Source organism: Saccoglossus kowalevskii, chromosome 17 (assembly GCF_978046115.1).
Source record: "Saccoglossus kowalevskii chromosome 17, keSacKowa6.1, whole genome shotgun sequence".
Lineage (NCBI taxonomy): Eukaryota > Metazoa > Hemichordata > Enteropneusta > Harrimaniidae > Saccoglossus > Saccoglossus kowalevskii.
The window spans coordinates 16,016,938-16,042,316 of NC_140657.1; the positions used below are offsets into that span (position 1 = coordinate 16,016,938).

General features: G+C 32.0%; 1 protein-coding gene across 1 annotated transcript in view; it reads right to left on the minus strand.

Annotated features, from left to right (window-relative positions):
- LOC100373523 (voltage-dependent calcium channel type A subunit alpha-1-like) overlaps positions 1–25,379 on the minus strand; it is a 90,553-nt gene that overhangs the window by 36,045 nt on the left and 29,129 nt on the right. Inside the window, exons 11-27 of the mRNA XM_085492202.1 lie at positions 25,101–25,210; positions 22,124–22,255; positions 19,627–19,699; positions 18,857–18,977; positions 18,007–18,196; positions 17,066–17,175; positions 16,631–16,721; positions 15,741–15,870; positions 14,302–14,471; positions 13,195–13,309; positions 10,970–11,130; positions 10,041–10,181; positions 7,912–8,113; positions 6,990–7,154; positions 5,820–5,930; positions 4,837–4,920; positions 1,397–1,411 (exon numbers count right to left, since the gene is read on the minus strand). Of these exons, the coding sequence (XP_085348328.1) occupies positions 1,397–1,411; positions 4,837–4,920; positions 5,820–5,930; positions 6,990–7,154; positions 7,912–8,113; positions 10,041–10,181; positions 10,970–11,130; positions 13,195–13,309; positions 14,302–14,471; positions 15,741–15,870; positions 16,631–16,721; positions 17,066–17,175; positions 18,007–18,196; positions 18,857–18,977; positions 19,627–19,699; positions 22,124–22,255; positions 25,101–25,210 (2,121 nt within the window). The remainder of the gene's footprint in view (positions 1–1,396; positions 1,412–4,836; positions 4,921–5,819; positions 5,931–6,989; positions 7,155–7,911; positions 8,114–10,040; positions 10,182–10,969; positions 11,131–13,194; positions 13,310–14,301; positions 14,472–15,740; positions 15,871–16,630; positions 16,722–17,065; positions 17,176–18,006; positions 18,197–18,856; positions 18,978–19,626; positions 19,700–22,123; positions 22,256–25,100; positions 25,211–25,379) is intronic.

A 25,379-nucleotide genomic window follows, 5' to 3' on the forward strand; every position in this document is an offset into this window, starting at 1 on the left:
TTCATAGTACTGTTGGCTTTCATATATATTTTTTATATCAAAATTTGATTTAGTGCTTCTAAAAAGTATATAGTGATATTAAAGTTGCACTCTGAGATTATTCTTATTGTTATTGAGATCTTGAGATTATTTTGTAAAATATTTTATGGTCTATACTTGCACGAATCAAAGGAAATAAGTAAAAATTCAATTTTCAGTGTCACTCAAATGTTGACGCGTTTCGGCTTTATTTTATTGTGAGTTTGAATTAAATTTGCTGACACTTTTGGATAGAGTTCTAATGCAAATGAATTCACAAAGATTCTTCCTGTAATTTGTGCATATTGAGACCATCAAATACGCAACATAAAGGCAAAGACCCCAATAAAGCTCTAGGAATTATCTCAGTGTGCAACTATAAATAAAACAGCATTATAAAGGTAAGTCTTGGTTTTTTCACACAATGAGGAGATAATAATCGCAGAAAGTGTTTGAAATGATGTTTCATGCTCTGTGTACATGTACAGATACCTTAGAATACCATGCAACAGAATGAAATACAAAATCAAATGAAGCTTTTCATGGATACACATTAGAAGTAGGCTGCCTAGCCTGCCTTCTAAACTGAAACAGCTCAACTGTGTGCATATATATATACATACACAAATGAATAAATAAAAAGTAACTTGGAAAACTGATGTTAGTAAGCAAACAACACCACAGCACCGGCAATGAAGATCCACAGATATAAAAAGTAATAAGTAAAGAAACTTAAAAAAAAAAAGATAATCAATTTTATGAAAGTAAGTATGCAAAAGATAGACTTAGGTATTAGTCCACCACCCATATTTTTTCCAATGAAATCAAATTACTGTAACAAACTTTGAGTAGTGTTACTGTTAGTGTTTTTTTTAACTAACTGGATATAGCATGTCAAAGATACAGTGCTGGTGATTATGATTTAAAATGGGGTTCAAACTTTGAGCTGCATGCTTACCGCGTTCTGGCCATAGTGATAGAAGACAGACATAGAGAAGAGAGAAGAGAAAGAGGAGATAAGACATGCAAACATGGTACTGAGCATCAATTTTGTCTAGATGCATGCCAGAAGGCATTCCCCCAGTGGTTTAGATCATTCACTTCATTTACACAGTAACATACATTGGTGTTGTTTCTGAAGCTTTGTGGAAAGAAACTTGAGTACCATATGATGATATGTGATTTTATTTTGAGTGTGTGTGTTTTTTTTTCTGAGAGAGCAGCATGATAAGATAACAGTGGCAGCAGTATGGGTTCAGGGAAAGGTACAGGGAGCATATGGGTGAAGACGTGGGTATGAGAGAAAAAGATTACTGGTTCCAGGTGATGTAGAGTTCTTTGCTTGCTTTGGTCAGTTGATGTGCACAGCAGTACTCACTTTGACACTATCTGCCTGCAGGACGATTTTATTTTCATATCAGAAAGTGAGAAAAGACAGATGGTTTGTGGTTAATAGGGTGGGTGGATTGGAAAACGGGGAACTGCTAGGATTTGGGCAACATGCAAAAAAAATGCATTTTCTGATTAAAGGCATTTCATGGTTCATTAACACAATGTCATGACAACACCAAACACATACAACAACAACAGCTATTCTGGAACCATAAATGTGTTACTGGTAAGTTACTCAACAGTGTGACAGTTATCAGTTTCTGTAAAGCTACCAAAACACAATTCTGCTGTTATTTTAACCCAAAGTCAACTTCAAGAACAATCCACAAAATAGTTGTATCTGCTTTTTTCCCCACAGAAAGTGTTGACAAAAATGTTAATATTTTTCAATCAAAAACTAGAAGCGATGTCACATTTTGTCTGTTTGGTCCAAAATTGGGATTGAATTCAGTGAAATTTACAGAAAATGTGAAAATATTTAGAAAATGTGATTAAAAATTTCAACTTTTTTGATCAAAAACTAGAAGCAACGTCACATTTTGTCTGTTTGGTCCAAAATTAAGATTGAATTCAGTGAAAATTACAGAAAATGTGAAAATATTTAGAAAATGTGATTAAAAATTTCAACTTTTTTGATCAAAAACTAGAAGCAACGTCACATTTTGTCTGTTTGGTCCAAAATTAAGATTGAATTCAGTGAAAATTACAGAAAATGTGAAAATAGTTAGAAAATGTGATTAAAAATTTCAACTTTTTTGATCAAAAACTAGAAGTGATGTCACATTTTGTCTGTTTGGTCCAAAATTAAGATTGAATTCAGTGAAAATTACAGAAAATGTGAAAATATTTAGAAAATGTGATTAAAAATTTCAACTTTTTTGATCAAAAACTAGAAGCAACGTCACATTTTGTCTGTTTGGTCCAAAATTAAGATTGAATTCATTGAAAATTACAGAAAATGTGAAAATATTTAGAAAATGTGATTAAAAATTTCAACTTTTTTGATCAAAAACTAGAAGCAACGTCACATTTTGTCTGTTTGGTCTAAAATTAAGATTGAATTCATTGAAAATTACAGAAAATGTGAAAATATTTAGAAAATGTGATTAAAAATTTCAACTTTTTTGATCAAAAACTAGAAGCAATGTCACATTTTGTCTGTTTGGTCTAAAATTGGGATTGAATTCAGTGAAAATGGCAGAAAATGATAACAAATTTAGACCACTTTTGAGGTGGTATGGCACTTGGAGGTTGAAGTCAAAGAAATTTTCTGGGGTGTGTTTTGCGAATTTAAAAATCTGTGTTAGCCAATCCATCTATAAACATTCATGAGTTTGCAGATAGATTAAGATATAATTTCAATTGGGGACAACATTTGTCATGTGAAAGAGAGTCAAGTTCAGAAAAATATATGGATTAATATATCCATTAGCTCATTGCAAAATCTGAAATCTGTAGATGGAAAGCAGTTGAAATAAGGGATAATTTTTTATAGAAAAACAAACAGTAGGTCAAAAAACTGGATTGTAAAGCAGTGGGAAAACAAAGTACTGGAAGTAAAATTGATCGTTTTTTATTCAGTTATATCAGGGTAATAATAAATTGTTAAGGCATAAAAATATTAAATGCAAATAATAGAGCGCCCTCTATAAGTAGGTTTGGGACATCAATAGTGTATGACATTCAAACAGGTAGGTGTGTCTGTATGCAATAGTGAGGTGCACCCTTGGATGCTTTCACTTTGTTTATTCAAATCACAGGTTAGCGATTTTAAAACAATCTATAATTGCAAATCATACCGTAATTATAATTATTTAACTATCTGATCACTGCACCTGTTTAACTTGTACATTCAAAAGTAAGTCTAAACTAGGATGTTTTGGAATAGTTTCACTAAGAATGCTGTTTTGATATAATATACACATTAACACAAAATTCAATGACTGAGATTCTTTACATGATATAACATTTATGAACGAGGTAATGGCAATATTTTTAATGGATTACACAGGGATATAATATTTCCCGGACATGTATATGATAGGATAAATGTCAATAAAATATGGGAAGTTATGAAATGAAGTCACCAGTCAAAGCAAGCCCAAAACCCCACGATTGTTGGAATTGAAATTTGAGGACCTTCCTGATTTCAGATTGTCTTCAAACATATTGGTTATATTGTTTCTTGTATCGCTATTAAAGTTATGAATGTGAACCAACTACAGACTTGGTCTTGGGGCAATAACAGCAACTCAGGGCAAGTAATTCTTGCTATTATCCAATAAATCTACCAGTAACATCTGTGTGTAGTTGCGTGAGTATGTTGTACCTGGACATACTCAGGACTGACATGTATAGTTGGCTGAAGACCAGAATTTGATTAAACACATGCAGTATATTATGAGAAAATACTTCTATAGTCACTGTATTTACGGTGCTTTATGTCTAATTTTACAATTGTATTGCTACAAGATCATGCACTCTTTAAAAGAAATATAATTCAATAACTGTGATGAATAGCAATCAAAGTGGTCAAACCTCAGTTCACATCTAAATTTCAATTAGAGCATCAATTTCATTTTGGTACGTTCCCCACTACAGGATGTAGTTATTGTACCTCTTAAATTGCACATGTATGAATATAGTGAACATATTATACAAAGACTGTCCAATTTCATTCAAGTCAAGATCACTGCATATTCATATAATTGGTCAATTACACGAATTTAAGGTTATTATTAACAGATTTTCTTGTAATTCAAACAAATGTGACAGATAAGCACAGTTAGTTTACAGCCAATCAATTTCTTTCAAAAAATCAAGACAGATGATTCCATCATTATTTATTAAAATTGAATTACCTTAATTTTTTTATGACAAGATATTCACCGAAAATATATATACCGATATATGTATATATATATATATACAAATAGTTTTTCTTGTTCTGTGTTTGTTTGAAATTGGCAGACTTTGAATCATAACACTTAATTTTAAAAACCAAACTAAGATGACAATCTAAATATAAAAACTAAACCTGCAATATAAGCTAGCAGTGTTCGTGAGATGACATTAACAACACGAATACATCTACCATTCGACCGTGTCAAATAACACAACACTCAAATAACCATTTGTCAACGATATTTACAAGTTGAATTCCAAATAACATCATTTTCATAAAATGAGAGTGGAATTTCAAAATCTTGATGCAGGTTCAACTCAATTTGAGAGCCCAGTTCACACATTATATATAAGTATAATAATTAAGTATAATATAATAATTAAGTATAATATAATAATTAAGTATAATATCAACATTAGAGTATAATCAGTATGCATTCATATTTATAATGCCAAACTGCCATGTTGTTGGTTTCACTAAATGGAGAAACAAACATTTATATTTAACATCATAATACTTACACCAAACTCGGACACTAGCACATCTGTTATGCTGCCAACAACAGTGATGAAATCAAACACATTCCAACCTTCACGGAAATAATTCTGAATATTGAGCATAATAAAATGTTAGATCAATGAAATCTTTGAAAAAAATCCTGCATGATGAGGGTATTGGAGGCATATCAAGTAGAAATAGGGAAAATGTAGCTCTTCTCTTTGGGAAATAAAAAATATGAATACAATCTGATCCACAATACATGTATTGAAGTGCATAATAGTAAAAGAAATATTGAATGACATGTAATAAATGTGATTGTACATCTGTGGTCTGCAGTCATGTATGCACCAAGTTTAATGGAAATTTGATAAGTGGTTCCTGAGATCTCAGAAAGTTGCTTAATTTATGCAAATTAGGTAACTAATATGCACGATTCAACCTTGAATTAAACAGGTCTGTTGAATACCCTAGAGCTATGTACCTACATTTATGTACCTATGTATCAAGTTACATTTCAATTTGATGAGTGATCCTTGAGAAACAGCTAAAAATTGGCTATTTATTGTAAATTAGATAATTAATATGCATGGATATCAATCATTTATGCATTATTGAAATTTGATTGAAAATTTTTGTGTGGTTCTTGAGATATCTTTAGAACTGTTGAAAATTTGGTAATTCTTATGCGAATTAGGTAATTATTTCTACCAAAAACTAATCAGGTCTGTGGATTATCTCAAACTATCTATATATATAATACACACTTTTAAAATAAGCAAGAATAATAGCAAAAACAGCCATAGATAACACTAACCAGTTCTTTCAGACTCACTAATTAACATCAATATTTCTAGAAATGTATGTTTGTTTTGTGATTTTGCGATCATCTTAAGATAATTTAAAATTTGGACCTTCATCATGTATCACACCAATTGCATAACTTTACAGATATACAAGTAGATGAAAACAGATTGCGCACATGCACAGTTACAATGATACTTACCCTAGGACCAAATGCTAACTGCTTTAGTATACATTCTATGGTAAATGCTATTGTGAACCCGATATTCATATACTTTAATACATTGGTGTAGAATATTGGCTGTTGATAATACTGTCAAATAAAATAAAGAATAAATATTATAATGAAATACATTTAGTATAAGTATATATTAGCAAAATAGCTTTAAAATTAAAAGAGTACAGATAATATGAGAAGTGATTCCCAGACAAAAAATGCTGAAGCAGGATGACTACTGTAGAATAATTTATTTTTGCTTGGAATTAATTTTTGCTTTTTTCGCTGAAGGAATAATTCAGTGAAAATAAAATTCAGTGAATATATATTTTTTTTATACTTTACATTCAACTTGTCAAAAATCAGTGAAAATACTTTCCATACAAAATACCCAAAAAGTCTATTCAGCAAAAATTAATTCCAGCTAAAATAAAGTATTTTCCAGTATGTTTATTTATTTATATTATATATTTGCTCAATTTAGTAGCAGAAGCATGTATACTTGCATAAATAAGTCAAGTATATTAATTATTTTGCCCTGTATATAGTGTATTCAACTATTGTATATTTAATGATACTACTATTGTACTTTTGGGCCCATAGTAAAAAAAAAAAACATACTATTATTTAAAAAAAAACAAGTAAAGTCCGTAAAGCCGATCCTGTCATATGATCAAAAAAACAATTAAAAACAAAACGTTTATGTTTGTGAGTGCTTCTAGCTATTTGTGGTGTAGATCAATAGTTACCACATGGGTTGATCTCATATTGAACATGACAATTTATGATGACCACCATCCTTGATAAGTAAGTGTACAAATACAGGTGTTTGCAAGTCTATGACTGAAGTATTGCGTCTACTTCAGGCACAAGCCTGGAGACACACAATATGCTGGCTGCCATGTATGCAACAGATAGAGAGTGGCTATACCTTTGATCATCAACAATAAGCAGTTTTAAGAAGTAATTTTAGTTGCGCTTCAGTTTTGTAATCAAATTTCAAATTGATTACAATACATGAATGAGGTGTTATGGAAACCATCCCACCTCATCACTATTTCCACTGTGGAATCCACACTGCACATGCTCAGTAACGTAATGACCAGAGAATTTGAAACTAATAACAAAAACTGAAACCTTGAATTGAAACCTTACCTTCATCATCAGAATAATAGTGTTCAGGGCAATAAGTGTCATAATAAAATACTCAAAAGCGGGAGATACCACCAGCTGCCAGATACGAAACTTGAGTGAATTCTTATTTGTGGGCATATATCGCTGTGTGGGTTTTGCATTTATGCAGAACTCGATACATGCTTTCTGCAAGTACAAGAAATTAAAATAATATGTATTCATTTCATTATCATTGTATCAGGAAAGACAATAGACTTGTTTATGTTTATGGTCATTATTCTTAATTCCAATTGATGAACTTTAACCTTTTCACCACCAGACTTTTTCGCCCAAATTTTCTACATATTTTTATATATATTCTTCAATATTTCTGGAAATGAACCATAATTTTGGAGCCATTAGACAAAATTGTAGTCCGTTTTCGGTTTTAACTCAAAAAATTTGGCTATTTTTGTCCCAATCTTCTGAAGAGAAATGCAGACTATAAATGAAAATATAGTGTACAAGTAGTGACAGAAACAATTTTATTTCTATTATGATAATTTAAAAGTTAACCCAAATGGGTTCTGTTTTCAGAACCACCAAGTCTGGAATATAATCTACATTTTCAGTCTGGAAAGGGGATCTCTACATACAGTACATGTGGTTGATAATCTTTGAAAATCAACAAAACGTATTTAAAATAAACAAGCAAAAATAATCACTATTTTTTTTATTTAGTTTTTGCTATTCAGCGGGGAAAAATAAGAGAAAAATTAAGAAAAGCTAGTAAATTTTAGTACAATCAATAGTACAAAGGGGAATACATTTTTTGGAAAATTTAGTTAAAAAGGTATTTGCTTTGGGTGTTTCAGAACAGCTATCCTATTAACTCAGAATGTGACAGTGAAATCTGAACAAATTGCACACACTTTATGAGACAAACATTCAATAAATAGGTCACCTGATTTTTATCGATATCCCCTTCTGCATATTCCTGTTCACCTTGCTCTTGGAAAGTGATAATAATCAAGGCAACAAAGATGTTCACAAAGAAGAATGGGAAAATAATGAAGAATACTACATAGTAGATTGCCATTTCCATGCGGTAATACGGTAACGGACCTTCTCCTTCATTAGTGGAATCCATTGAATTCTGTAAAATCCTGCAAAAATGAAAAATAAAAATTTGAAATAAGTTGTATTCACATATTTCTGTTGTAACAAACAGATGATTAAACAGTCCTATTTAAAGACCATATTTGGAATTCTCATTTGCATAACTAGTTTCAGATTGGTTAGTGGACATTATGAATACTCGTCATGGCTATATTTGGAATAAATTTTTGCATAACTAATTTCAGATTGGTCAGTGGACATTATAAATACTCGTCATGGCTATATTTGGAATAAATTTTTGCATAACTAATTTCAGATTGGTCAGTGGACATTCTAAATACTCGTGATGGCTATATTTGGAATAAATGTTTGCATAACTAGTTACAGATTGGTCAGTGGACATTCTAAATACTCGTGATGGCCATATTTGGAATTCTTTTTTGCAAAATTAGTTACAGATTGGTCAGTGGACAATATGAATACTCGTGATGGTCATATTTGGATTTCTCATTTGCACAAGTAATTTCAGATTGGTCAGTGGACATTATAAATACTCGTGATGGCCATATTTGAAATTCTCATTTGCATAACTAGTTTCAGATTGGCCAGTGTGTATTATGAATACTCGTGATGGCCATATTTGGAATTACATTTTGGATAACTAGTTACAGATTGGTCAGTGGACATTATAAATATCCGTGAGGGCCATATTTGGAATTACTTTTTGCAAAACTAGTTTGGATTAGTCAGTGGGTATTATGAATACCGGTACTCGTAATGGAATACATGTTAGCCATAATTGGAATTAATATTTGCAAAACTAGTTTCCGGTTGGTCAGTGGACATTATAAATACTCATGATAGAATACATGTTGGCCATATTTGGAATCCTTTTTTGCATGACTACAGTAGTTTAAGATTGGCTAGTGGACATTATGAATATTCATGTCAGAATACATGTTGGTCATATTTGGAATTATTTTTTGCATAACTAGTTTAAGATTGGCTAGTGGAAATTATGAATACTTGTGATGGAATGTATACCTAGATAATTGTGGTCCACTATAGAAAACTAAATTTATATAATGGCCATTTTTGGAATTCTTTTTTGCATAACTACGGTAGTTTTAAATTGGCCTGTGAAAATTAGGGATGTTCATGATAGAATACATTATGGCCATATTTAGAATTTTTTTTTCGCAAAAATTATTCAGAATGATCAGTGTACCATATAATAAAATATATTTAGCTATATATTGGGGAGTATGATGCATAAAGTGTGGCTGAAGAATATTTATGATGCAGTAATATCCAAATCCACCAAAAAGCAAACATTGACAGCAGCTGTCACATTCTGAAACCAAGACCTCCATATCAACTGCCCCATCTATTCTATTCTACAGCAGCCAGATGCTAACCAATACAATGGCAGAAAACTACATACCAATACTCAACACTGGTAATGCTAGAAAAAAAATAGATGCTACGGTCAAAATATAAGTGAAATATTATGAAATAAACCAATACTTGATAGCTGTGTCCAACATAAATACCCTATAAAAGGAGGTTGAAGAAGCTTGGTCAAGTTTTGGTTTACCCTGCCACCGCCACAATATTTCAAGCAAAAACTTTTTAAAAAACATTTTGCCTGATCTGTATGTTTATCTAAGTTAATATAAGTAAGTGCTTATATTAACTTTTTCACCACAAGTTCCCTCTTTTCATCACAAATTCAGAAAATAGTCCTATTTATAGTCAAAAATAACCAAATTTTTTGAATAAAAACTGAAAATTTTGTCTGTTGGCTTCACAATTAGGGTTAATTTCCGGAAATATTGAAGAATATAGGAAAAAAAGTGCAGAAAAATCTAAAAATTCTAAAAAGGTTAACTTAGATAAACATACATTGTGTACGATAGCGATGAAAAGGTACCAAAATGTACATAGATGTTTTAACCATGTAACATTACTTACTGAGGCCAACCTTCCCCAGTTGACACAACGAATAATGTCATCATGGCATTCATTACATTGTCGTAGTTGAAATCTCTTTTTTCCCATCTCCTGTCCTCTACATCAGTTATTCTGTGATCTTTATAAATAAAATACTGCCCCCTAAAAGAGACAAAAACAACAACAAAAATGTTGAGGTTGTAAATTGATACATTCTTTTTTACTGATTCAGAAATAAATCTCGTCCAAAACAAATAAAATACGTTTTGACAATGCAGTTATCATGTTCACCATGTACCAGTACATATAGATATACCAAAGGTCATCTGTATTCTAATTTTAATGCAGTATTACTTGAAGTAAATAGACTGACAAAATGTGGTGAGTATAATCACGCATGCAGATAAAAAAAAAATATCACCAGTCAGCTATTTTTGTTCAAATCTCAAAAAAAAATACAATGTGCACCTGTAACCCAGTATTGTTTGATTCTAAAGAAAAATTACATGTTGCAATTTTAGGATTTTAGACCACAAAAAAACGCAACCTATTTTAATTAATAATAATTAGTATACTGTAATATCTGTATTAGAAGCTGCGGCTTATATTAAAATGGTCGTATGCAACAGAGGGGATGCAGCTTCTATTAGAGCATCTACACATATGAGAAATGGTGAATTTTTGGTTCTCAATGGGTGTGACTTCTATTAGAGATGCGGCTTCTAATACAGATTTTACGATAGTACTTGTGTACAAACTTTCAACTGATATATTGATGAGGAATCAGTATAGACATGAATAAAAACATAAGCAGTCTGTAGGCTGATTTAGCTCTGCTATTTCAGATCGATAAGAAATAAAGAATATCAAATCAATCAAAACAACAAAGATGAATCAGTAGACCAATTGAATTTTGCCTCAATAAAAAAATTTAAAAATCACAGACTCACCGACACTCATCCTGATTCCTTTTTGATTCATCATTGCAGTAGAAAAATCGACCTTTATAAAGCTGAACAGCTATTACAGCAAAGATTAGTTGGAACAATAAATAAACTATCAGAATGTTCAGTACATTCTTTAGTGAGTTGACTACACAATCAAAAACAGCCTGTCAAAACAAAAAATAACTATTAGTAATATCTTTTCTGAAAAATGATAACTTCATTGCCTTCCTGTGAAGAACTTTACCTTAGAAGACAGGAAAAAGTTATATATTATGAAAAATATATTTAACATTTGTTATTAAATAAATGTATATAAATAATATTAGTTTAAATGTGTTTATGCTGTATATGTATTAAAAAATATACTGTCCAGTAGTCAGCTTTCTCTTTTGTTTTTCTATTTTAAATTTTCTAGATATACCAGGGAAAATTATAACTGGCAATGTCTGAGGACAAAATGCTGTAGAATGTTAAAATGAACGATAGATATTTAACATTCACAATAAAAATGTAAGCATTCCAATATTTAATCTGTATTACCTTGCAGGTTTGTTTTTTTTTGGACTGATTTATAATATTACAGGGCTGGGAAGCTTCCACAAAATGTTAAAATATGGTTCATATATGTGCAGTATTCTTCATGCTTTTTTTTTTGTTCTTTATCAATTTGACAGTTTTTTTGTCAATTTTGAAATTTGCCCTTGCCATGTTATTGGTGAATATTAAATTTATATACTATAGATCCTTATTAGTAGAACAGCAATGAGAGCTTTTCTATTTGGGATTGTTCATTTAAGGTTATTTACAAGCATTTGATATATTAAATACGAGCTAACAAAACTATGTTATTTTTGTTTTAAAATAATTATTGGTTTAGACACAAGTCATTGATTTTGGAAATACTTTTACCCAGTATTACCTATTTTTTTGGGGGGGGAGACTGTCTGAAATCATGCACAAATGGGCCTTTTTGGAACAACTTGCCTTGGAATTCATGTTGAAGCATTATTTCATAAAAATTAATAGTATTCCTCAGAATTTCTCCAGAATTTCGAGACAACTACCCGCCTTAACAACAAATGATTTATTCACTCTATATACCTGAATGAAATTTTGAGTTATGACAAGATATTTTAATCATAGAAACCAATGGTAAATCATCATTTTCCTGAGTGTGACACATTTTGGTGGGAAATATAGTTTGGTTACCAAAATTTATTATTTTGATTTGAGCAGCAGAAAATAAAGCCATATGGTAAAAGTCAACATTTTACCATCATTTTGGACCATACAAACAATTTCAGATATTGGTTTTAGTTTTTAATCAAAAGATTTGCCAATTTTTATAAACATTTTATGTGGAGAGAAGCATAAACTGTATAAAATAAATCTAGATGTTGCCAAAAGTTGACAAAGGGTTAATACATCTTCATGAAATGCGTCCAATAACAAAGTACAGGTATATTAGTAGAATAGGAATATAAATAAAAAATGAATCATGATCATAATCACAAGTGATCTACATGTACGAGCAATTGATGAGATAAAATCCATCTGTTTTTGTAAATTTATTTACCACATTCTGAGAAACAAAATACATTTCATTTCATTCTGCACTCTATTTTCCAAGCCCTCCGCACAAATAAACAGATGAATTAAAACTCGTCAAATACTACGTTACAATTAAGTATTAAAAACATGACAATTCCACAGCCAAACAAAAAAACAGTGAACATAGAAACAAATAAACAGATACAACATGCTCAGGAGAAAACAAGTCCATGTGTATTTCAGAAAAGAGATTTAAAAAAGTATGTTGCTGTGACAACATAATCTTTACATGTATTAAGAGAGAGATAAGAAAGAGGACAGTATCCATAGCAACACCTAGCAACAGTATGTGCATATAAATGTTTTGTATGTATGACAATATACACAGAAGCCTCAGTATTTTTGACTTTTACAAAAGAGTCTTCTCTCAGGTTTGCCAAAATTGATGTTTGGTGCAATGAGTGCGAGTAATAGAAAGTGTTATGATCGTAGTACAACAGATATGATGGACTTGTTTTCTCACTTCTTTAGAATCGAGTTCCAGTTGTAGTTCCAAAAAAAAACTAAAGTGAGGGTTAGTGAAATGATGAAACCACACCGCAATGAAATGATTATTTTAGCATTTGGTTAGTTATGAACCACTTTGCTCCAAGCAATTGGTCTCACATGCTACTTACTTTTAACTTGGGAACTCTCTTGATTGTTTTGAGTGGCCTCAACACTCTTAGCACCCTCAGAGATTTGATAGTGTTGAGATTTTTACCAGCAGAAGATGAACCGTCTTCACCGTTGCTGTAAACATTGATTGAAACTTCACACATTAGACATTACAGAGGTCAACACAGGACTAGGACAGTTATACACAGTACATGTTGTACCGACTTACTTTCAACTTTGGAACTCTCTTGATTGTTTTGAGTGGCCTCAACACTCTTAGCACCCTCAGAGATTTGATAGTGTTGAGATTCTTGACAGAGGAATTGATATCACTGTGAAGGTATTAAAGTTATAGCAAACAGAAAGAACAAACCCAGGTAGAATAATATACAGCTAAGCAGAAGAACAGAAAACCTATTATTTCGAGGAATAGCCTCTTGGCCACATACGCCAAGAAAGAAATTCTGCTGATATTACAAGGTGCTCATAAAAACATTGCAAAATAAGCATGAAGGAAGTACAGACAGACAGACACAGAAATCATGCACTGCTGCAGTGCTTACATGTACTTTGTGGTATTCTTGTGATATATCTTTACCAGATTGTACTCAGTCAGAATTTGCAGCGTAAACATTTTACAAGGTTTGAGCCTGCCGATCCTTTACGTTAGTTACTAGCTTAAAAAATTAGATGTGTGTGACCTCATGCAGAAAATATTCATGCACAAAAAAAAGCCAAAAAAAAAAGCAAAAAGGAAGCTGAAAGTTTCGAAGAATATAACTTTCGTTGTCACCTCTCACAAGAATACCTACACAAGATTTATAAGAAACAACAGACAAATGAAGCCATTCAAACAATTCGATTTTGTAATTTTGCTATTTTTAATTTCAGTTTCAATATCTAATTTGTCAATCACCACCCCCTCCACATATACAAAATACTGAACAAAATTAATTTGTGAGGTTTCCATTTTGTTTACGTTGGATGTGTACCAGGATGTGTGACCTTTAGGGGTCATGAAAGTACCAGGATGTGTGACCTTTAGGGGTCATGAAAGTGGCCTATTGAAGATGATAGTTGAATTATGTACAAAGCTTACACCCATTATGTTACCATCGGTTACTCACCCTTGAAATGCAAAAGCAACTAGAGCACAAACAACAACAATGGCGTCCAGAATGTTCCAAATATCTCTGCAGTATGATCCTGGATGGAGAATTAAACCCAGAGATATAATCTTCATTGTCATTTCCAGTGCAAATATGGCAGTGAAGGCAAAATCAAAATATTCCAAAATCTGTAATTGAAAAAACAAAAACATGAAATCGTTGTTTTATATCAATGAGCAGACTGATGTTTAAAGCGGGAGGGTCGTCACCTGCCCACGCGCGGGAATTGAGTCCCAAGCGACGATAACAACACACGCTAAAAACGCAAAGGTTCATGGGCAGGCGCTTGTTTGTAAACAATGACACGCTATGGCCATCTGACGTATGCGCAGGTGACAGCTCCCCCGCTTTACAGTGGAGGGGTCGTCATCTGCACACACAGGGGAATTGAGTTTAAAGTGACGAAAATTTTTTCAACCTTATGTTTATTTTACTATTCATCTCACCACTCATACTATTATTTTCAGTATCATTGTTGGTTTCGATAGCAAAATTGACATATAATCAACATGACTTTTGCTACAAATTAAACAACATTTGCATTTCAATCTATATGTTGATTGCAACATGGTCATACAATCCGATTGGCTGACAGTTTTTTAAAACTACTGTAAAGTACCTAATTTTCGATATTTTTGCTGAAGTAATGATTCTGTGAAAATAAAATCCAGCGAATATACCTTTTTTCCTATATTTTACTATCAACTTGTCAAAAATCAGTGAAAATTAATTCCATACAAAACACCCAAAAAGTCTATTCAGTGAAAAGTAATTCCAGCTAAAATAAAGTATTTTACAGTATATGTTGATTGTAACATGGTCATACAATCTGATTGGCTGACAGTTTTTTAAAACTACTGTAAAATACTTTATTTTCGATATTTTCACTGAAGTAATGATTCAGTGAAAATATAATCCAGCGAATATCCCTTTTTTTTATTTTACATTCAACTTATCAAAAATCAGTGAAAATAAATTCCATACAAAACACATAAATAGTCTTTTCGGTGCAAATTAATTTCAGCTAAAATAAAGTATTTTACAGTAATTATTTAAAAATAGATTCACAATATATTTTGATTGATAACACAAGAAGAAAGATTCGGAAAATTTTCCACACTTTTTAAAATTGCCAAAATTTATTTTTTAGTGACTTTAATTTTTATAAACAGTTATTGTTTTTATCTTTTAATATCTTTATTCTAAATTCCCAACTGAAAATAAATATTATCAGTATTAATTTGTCTATACAATGGTAACCACTTGATACAAAAAAGTATCAGCAGACATGGAAATGAGAGAAAATAGAACACCAGTCCCAAAAATGAGTTCAGACACTGTTACAAACATATTAAGTGAAAGACATAGCAAACAGTATATTACAATGTAGCACTTACCTGATTTCGAAAATTATTTGGATCAACAGGATCTTCGGCAGCTAGAGCGATACTACTCATTGCGATAACAGCCATGATAAAAAACTCAAAGTAACGTAAACTGCATATATAATGAACACCTCGTCGAAATCTGTGGAAAAATATAAATTATAATATATATATATAATAATATAATATAATATAATATTATATAATATAATATAATATTATAATTATATTATAATATAAATATTAAGAATTGAGATACAAACCAAACTGCATTTACAGACTTCAACCTTTTCACTAACAGTTCCCTTTTTTCATCACAAATTCACAAAATATTCTGTTTATAGTCTGCACTCTCCTTCAGAAGATTCAGACAAAAATAGCCAAATTTTTTGAGTCAAAACTGAAAATTTACTCAAATTTTGTCTGCTGGTTCCAAAATTAAAGATTCATTTCCAGAATATTGAAGAATTTAAGAAAAAATTGCAGAAAAATGTGGGTAAGAAAGTCGGGTGGTAAACAACCAAATGTCAGGTTGAGTACATTCAATATATACTGTAAACTGAATGAAAATCAGTTTAATTTTGTAGCAGTGAAAATATTTCTGGCGTCCTATGACACAGAGTGTCAGTGTTTTTTCATGAATATTTGTTTTCATGAAGCCAATGTTTACTATATGTTGCATGGGACCCATTTCAAACATAGCACAGGCCTAAGCTGCATGGATTGAGACACACCTGTGACATTTAAACTTGCATCAATATTGATACTATCCTAAAAATAAACATAACATAACACAGGCCTTAACAACAATAAAAGTAAGTTTAATAAACATTCTGTAAACAATTATGTTAACAGCTTGCATGTACAAAATGTTCAAGTAAGGCTCAAGAGACAATACTTACGGATTGGTTGGACTGAAAATAAACAAAGAACTATATGGCACCATTGGTTTTGGTGCAAAAGGGTTATCTGAATCCTCTTCTTCTTCCCTTTCTGAAAGGTAATGATGAAATTTATTATGAAATATTTGTTTATGCCATCTATGCAAGATACATTTGTGGGGTTAGCCACAATCTATTTAGGAATGTATACGGTTGACTCAGTCATGAGAAATAGTTAACCATTTGATAGTTTTATTCCGAACACTAAGTGACATATAGTTTGTCATACCCTTGAGTAATATAGATTTCCATCAGTGAAGTGATTCACATCCAGAATGTTGTCTCCTGGATGTCTCTAATAACGAACTTATCTAACCGCAGGACAAAGTTCAGAAGTTTGGGCAAAAAACATCATACATGTATTTCTGAATTTATACCCTGACTCCACAAACATACCTTCATCCTCGAGTTCTGGATCCATTTCTTTTCCATCTCCATTTACTCTTTTCTCTTCTTTGGTGTCATAGTTTTCTATCACTTTGCCATCATGTGACTTCTCATCCTCACTGTCAACAAAAACAATAAGTACATAATAGTCAAAATGCATCTCTCTCAGCTAGTTCGAGACGCTGAATTGTTCGAGTTATGGACATCGAGTTACAAAAACATCAAGTTACAGAAATGACCACGCCCATATTTTTTGAAACCATGCACACTTTTGTGAAACCACACCCAAATTGTAACTTGATATTCAATTAACAGTTAACAGAACTTCGAGTTACAGGCAACATACATTTTGGTTTTTGTTGAATGTCCACATTTAGTAACTCAAACTTTAAATAACAGTTTTTTAACTTTCAAATTTTATTACTCAAACTTTAACCGAAGTTCGAGTTACGAACAACATAGAATTTCTTATTGTTTAATGTCCACATTCAGTAACTTGAATTTTAATTAACAGTTAACATAACTTAGAGTTACAGCAACGTAGATTGTCATTATTGTTCAAACATCCAGATATCGTCTTTCATTTTTGAGCACGCAATAAGTTTGTGCTTACGTAAATTACAGAAGTGTTTCCATGGTCAATATAAGAAATATATTAATGATTCAGTATATAATGTGTTTCTGTGCACTTCTAGTGAACTACTGGTAGTACTCAAATACTTTATTTTCGCTTAGAATTAATTTTCGCTATTTTCGCTGAAGGAGTGATTCAGTGAAAATAAAATCCAGCGAATTAACCTTTTTTCTTATATTATACATTCAACTCACCAAAAATCAGTGAAAATAAATTCCATACAAAACACCTAAAAAGTCTTTTCAGCGAAAATTAATTCCAGCTAAAATAAAGCATTTTACAGTAGAGCAAACAAGATATATTCATGTTTACATACATTGCCAAAGATTTGCTCGGAGTTGGAGATGGAGGAGAAATATTAACTGATGGATTGGACATGAACATTTCTTTATCTTTCTCCAGTCTCTCTTTATTAAGCTTATCTTGTTCTTCTTCGTCTTTCGTCAACTCTTGTGCATTGGCTAAGTTGTCCACAGCAATGGCAAGGAAGACGTTCAACAGGGTATCTGGTTAGCCTTGGGTCAAGGGTTATGTCAGCAATATTGATATTTGTCTCGTCAGCAGACCTTTCCGTACAAGGTGACCGAACGATTGTGAGTGATTCACTCAAACAAAATTTTGCTGAGAGAAGCTAAAAATAATTTGCCTCAAGCAGACTCATTTGAAATCACTCCCATAACTTGCCTCCTTGCTTTTAAATGAGCTTTACTGTCCAGCCATTTTGAAAAAGAAAGGCCTGCTGTTGGTCAACTGATATGTTAAAGTCAACTCCGCCACCACTGTAGATCATTCACTCTAAATAATGAACAACTATTTTCCTGATTGGTCATTTCAGTGATAGAAAGAAATTAATAAAAATCGTTTTTTGAGCAATTTTAGTAATTTTCACACATTCAATAGTTTTGATACCCCTCAGGTTTCTTGTAATTTATACTACTAAAATATTACAAATTCATACTTTGTTTGGCTTCATCAGTGTGTGTTTTATTCTCTTATTGGTAGAGGGTGCACAACTGCTTTCGTATTTGTGTACACTTTATTTATTTTATTTTTTTTGGCAATATTTAATCTAGTTTATATTACTGGGTGAGCAGTTGGCTGGGGGAATTGATCCCATTACCATTGTACCATGCCTTGATATTATTTAGAATCTTACAAAAGGATACAATTACCAAAAAGCACCAAGATAATGAAGTAAATGCTGTATATCATTCCCTCCTTTTTTACACCTCCCTGGGAACGAATGCCATCGTACATAACTACATTCCAATCTTCACCGGTTAAGATCTGTACAAATATAAATAATATTACATGTATTATAAATATGTCATCATATCACAATAAGTTGAAGCATGTCAGTATTGCATGAGATATCGGCGTCCTACCAGCAAATTCATAATATAGAATGATTGTGTGGTATTTCCAAAATGGCGGATGCTTTTGAAAACAAAGTTCTTAGCAAGAAACCTCCAATAATTTTTGCTCAGCTATGGGCTCCTTAACCAAACGGTTGGTTAGGAAAAATGTATGATAATATCATTATGAGTATACTGCAAAATATGCACTCAGACAGTATGCGGTTGGATCAACCTCCAATACGTAACAAGTCAAAACTTCCGCTGTATTGTTTCCGTGCATAATTTGCACACATACTTAAAGCGGGGGGGTTGTCACCTGCGCACGCGCGAGACTCAAACGATGATAACAACACACGCTAAGAACGAAAAGGCTCATGGGTAGATGCTTGTTTGTAAACAATGACATGCTATGGATGCGCAGGTGACGACACCCCCACTTTAAATAAAAAAACAAACAAACTGACACACAATGAAAGTAATTAGAAAAGAATTTGTCATCTTGTGCCAACAGTGTCTGCCATGTCCACCCATGGAATGCCAAAGACATCTTTTGTCATTCATTAATGGAATCAACATACCTGAAATACAGTCATCAAGGCTACAGGAAATGTATCAAAATTATGTGGTGGTTTGCCCTCCGGGAAATTAAAACTGAAAATAGAAATAAATAAAGAAACTTTTAGAGAATTTAATACATACTTGATTTTTGTAATTGTGGTCAAACATGCTGTGATGGTTATTTAGTTTTGTTTAAACTTGAATTGTTGGTAATTTAGAAAAGTTTGCACAAATTTACATTTTTTTACTGAAAATGTTTTAACAATTGTTTCATATTTTATTGAAATATTTGATCAAGATCTGTAGGAAGATTTCCATTTCATCCAGAAACGAAAAATAGAAATATGCAAAATGTTGGACCAAAATTACACATTTCAATATATTCCCAGACTTGTTCACCAAATAAACTGTTCCTAGAAGTTGGACCCACTAGCAATAAAACGTTTCTATGGTGTAAAAATCTCCATCTTTCAAAGCGTGGATATTGTTTTCGATGTGTGATTGACAATTATTACTTAATTTCTGGAGAATAACAATTTTAAGTTTCTGGAGATTCCGGTATTATTAATGACAGACTACAATTGGTGTTCTGATACAATCATCTACTTCAATTCCATGTCACAGACACATTTCTTGCTAGAGGGCGCTATATAGGCAACTTGTAGGAAAGGTATAATTGTTATATACATGCAATGCATTCTGGGAAGATTGACATTTAAAAGGTTTAAAAAGTGTAGGCTAATTTATTCAATGAAGTTTACAAAAAAATTTCACATTCCCCTCCGCCTCCTCAAGTTATTTGTCTCTCGAAAAATAAAACAGCAGTCTCTGATATTGAATTCAAACCACAATTGGCATTACTATTCTTCGAAAGTAGCAAAACCTGGGTGTGGAGAGTTATACAATACCAACTAACTGCATTGTTAAAGCAACAATATACTTCTGTATACATGTATACGTCAGGCGTGTGAGCCAATCAAAATATATTTTCGCTCAAACAATAGCTTTAAAAACATCTATTTGTTTAGGTAACCAACAGTCCTTCATGGAAGCTGACATACGCTTTTCTCGTCTGTCAATATAGGGCTAAACTGTGGCAGCAGAAATTCTTTTTTTCAATCTGCGTGAATAACTTATTTTAATAAAACACAAATTAAATTCAAAAACAAATAACAACAATAGTTTCTGAATTAGATTTAAATATGTGATGATTGGCTCATAGCACGTCATATAGCATGTCATATAAACTTGCAATGCATTATGGGAGATGGTATATATATGAAGCTATATATGAAGCCTCATATACAGTAGCCCTGAAACTATATACTGTAAAATACCTTATTTTAGCTGGAATTAATTTTCGCTGAAAAGACATTTTGATTATTTTTTGTATGGCATTTATTTGCACTGACTTTTGATCCATTGAATGTAAAATATAGAAAAAAAAGGTATATTCACTACATTATATTTTCATTGATTCATTCTTTCAGTGAAAATTCCAAATGAAAATAAAGTAGAGTAGTTTACAGTATATATATATCTGCACCTATGTAAGCCACAATAGGTCATGGCTGTTTGACTATCACTGCGGTTTAGCGTCAAAACAAATTAGGCATCCATTTTACTGTAATAATAATGATATAGAAAGGCAAAGATACAAAAAGACTGAAAATAGAACCCAGAAGTATTCACTAATGTCATACACTTTACTCAAATGAGCAGATGTCCACTATAAAACAAAATTTGCAAGCACTATATAACCATAAACAAAACACCACATAGCAACCAGTAATTAGGAAGAATCATATGGTTCTAGACAGATAGAAATTTGGAAACGTAAAAGGCCGAGCAAACGCAAACATGGTTATCAAATAAAATAGTTTTTCACAATCACATGCTGTGGTCATACTGGGAACCTGCCCTCATTAAGTCAATGTCAAGAAATTTTAAGAAAGTAAAAATATATAAAAAAAAAAGAAAGAAACAAATAAGATTAAATTATATTATGATATGAATTTTATTCTGAAAAAGAAGAGATTTGTTTTTATAGAAAATACAGTTATGGTTAACTAATATGTTTTTTTTCACCTTTTCATCACCAGCTCCCCCTTTTCATCACAAATTAGTCCCATTTATAGTTATTTAAAGTGCAAACTTTCCTTCAGAGGATCGGGACAAAAATAGCCAAATTTTTTGTAGAAACTGAAAATTTACTCAAATTGTGTCTGATGACTCCAAAATTAGATTTCAAGAAATATTGAAGAATATTAGAAGAAAGTGCAGAAAAATTTGTGAGAAAAAGTCTGATGGTGAAAAGGTTTAAAGATTGGTTAGTGGTTGATTCTAATTGTTTTGATATTAGGATTGATGAAATAATTCAATTACGTTGTCATAATGAGGGCAGATTACAAGTAATGACCTCAGTTCTCATACATATATATCACAATAATAATAATAAAAAAAAAAAGAAATTTCAGATACAAATTGTATTGAATTGTTGCATGCAGAGTCACTCACTGGCCACCAAAGAGCTGCATCCCCAGTAATGCAAATATGAGGATGAACAAGAAGAGAAGAAACAGCAAACTGACAATCGAGCGCATACTACTTAACAATGACACCACGAGATTCCGTAAAGACTTCCAATGTCTGTAAGTTGTAATACATATATTATATTAGTATCACTGCATATTAGTATAATAGTGACTTTGTCTGTTATGGTTATGACTGAACAGGGATTCATTGACAACTTGGACTATGTTTGGTATTTATTTCCTCCAACATGTTTTCTGGGAAAACAGATACCAAAGCTGTCTGTTAATTTATTTACCGATACAGAAAAGAAATACTGATTATAATTTGGGTATGGATTGATTTCCAATAAACTGCATTGAAATGATTACAAGACAGGAAGAAAAGTACAGATTGTGAACTCAAAGATAATATAAATGTCATAATTTTGTTGAAAAATAAACAAGTTCAGTCATAACACATGGGAACTTCACACAGCACAAAGCACTTTTCATATAAAAAACTTACCGTCCACCAAAAAACTCCATGCCAAGTAAGGCAAATATAACAACAAATAAAAATAGGAGAAATACAAGACTGACAATGGATACAATACTGTGATACAAGGACGCTATGAGGTTGCGCATATCAGTCCAATATCTAAATGGGAAAACAGAAGGTAATACATACAGTGGTGGAAATAACGTGAAAATCCCCATCCCTAACCCTAAGTCTAACACTCACTTCCAGTTACCCAATTCATTTGTATATGCCCCCTCTAGATAACTATTGATGTCCTTGGGAAGGGCATGTACAATTAAATGGGGAGTGCTGGAAGGTAGGGGGTAGGGTTAGGGTTAGGGATGGGGGGTACAAAAGGAACTCTTTCCAAAAGTCAAACACACATAGACAGCTGTAATGACAATAGGCATCTAAATGAAACATGTGCATGGAGTTCATGAATGAAACAAAACAGGACAGGGAATGGAAGAATACTAACAATAATATGCTTTGCAGGTTTTACATAGAATGTTGTAGCGATCTATAAATACCCCCATATGAAAAAGAAAACATGATTACAATTGTTAAGTTTCTGGTTGCCACATTACTGAGCACACACCTGTGACAAAAAGAGGGTAGGTGACTTTATAACCTGTTGTTCGCGCACCGTTTTGCTCATTTTTTAGTTGAATAAACATACAATTTTATGTTTTTCTCAGGAGATATTTTACTAAAGCATGTACAGGTACCGAACTAATATAGTGTGCACGTACGAATGAAAAATATTTCAAAGTGGCCGTTTGTAACACAGAATCAACATGCTCAATGCAAAACAAACGCTGGTAATATCTTTTGCTTTTATTGGAGATGTAAATTTTAATGGATGGAATATTTGCACTGAAATTTAGATGGGAAAAATTCACTCTGGCACTTAAAGTGTTAAAAGAGCAAATACATGATTTTATTATATGATCAGTAACTCCTCAAACTCTCAAACTACAGTGCATTTCAAGAATGTATCGTAAACAAAGATAACTTTTCTATTTATTATTAGAATAAGCATGTACTTATATTTACAGTTCTGTTGCTATTTGACGACCATTCGCATGGCAGTGTCAACTTTGTATAATGAGTTGAGGGTATAATTCACTATACCTTAAAAATACTATCTGTAAATTCCCTGATTAAAAGTTGCGAGAAAATTTAAGTTATTATTTTGATATTTCTTTATTTTTTTTCAGTTTTACTGTCTGTTTTTATTACATTTGTATATTTATGTCTTGTTAATCTCTTTACCTTACCAAATCCTCTGATGATTTAGTTGTGTAATAAAGTTATTATTATAAAAAGGCTTCAAACTCCATTTTTTAATATGCAGATTTCTGCAGAGATGTAACCACACAGGCTTCAGTTTCGTATTTTAGACAGCCAATGTTTGAAAAGAGAAGAAGTAGGAGTAATAATTAGGGCTATCTTAGTATCCCTGTATGCATGCATTTCCGGAAAGTCACTGAGGACCAACATCGAATAGTCATACAAAGAAATTGCCATAAAAAAAAAAAACCTGCACATTACGATTCTAGAAGTGACACTGCTTCCAGTGGCAGATGAAGAATTTTGTTTTACCAATTCATTCAATGCACGAAAAATAAATCAATCAGAAAAAACAGACAAAGTTATACAAATTCTAAGAGCTTAGGGGGTACTCCATTCTGTATGCGTCCCTTAACTCAGTAATGTGGCAACAAGAGAACTTCATATTAATAATAATAACTGTCTAATTTTGATCATTTTAAAGTGCAGTTGGTAACAAATTGATAATAAACTATGCACCAAACAGGTAGTTTTCAGCCCAAACATGTTGATTTTATCTAATTTAGGTATGATTGCCAATCAAGTGAGAAGCTAGAGCTAAATTAACATACTAGCAGTATATAATGTAAATGCAATAATTATTCGCTGGTTTTCAATTTCGTTCATTTCATTTCATAAAAAGTTTTACAGTATTATATATACCGGCAGAGGTACATTACTTGGGGTTTGTAACTACGGTGACATGATACCAAGATCCCGTCACAATCTCGCTCTCGCATACGTGTTCCCTGCTCAGAAAAATGCGAATGCGCATGCCCGAGGTAACTAGGATACTGGGATGTCCAGGTGGATCAAAATAGCTGCCCACGATATGACAGATTACGAGAACTATATTTTCTGTACATTTTCGATGTATTACATTTTTCACTATGATAGTGACAAGAAAAGTTTTATTTTTTCATTACAAACCTTGAACATTGATATGTGTCATGTCAGAAGGTCGTAGCCTCAGTCTCGCTATCTACGAGAAGAGACTTGAATGGGATCTTGACATGATGTCACCATACAGTACTATGCGAGTTGCAAACCCCAAGTAATGTACCTCTGATACCGGGTATATATACACATTACGTTCTTGGCGTGTATGATGACAAAAATAATGACTTACTTGGTAACTTTAAAAATTCTAAGCAATCTAAGTGCTCTTAGTACACTTAAACCAAAAGATGTATCTTTGTAGGCAGTCCAAATGACTTCAAATATACTACCAAAAATAACCTGTAGTTAAATAGTAAGAGAAAGTTACAATATGGCAGCACAAATAGTCTAGTTTTTTCACAACCAGACTTTCTCACCTAAATTTGTCTGCACTTTTTTCTTATATTCTTCAATATTTCTAGAAATTAACCCTAATTTTGAAATCAACAGACAAAATACTCAAAAGATT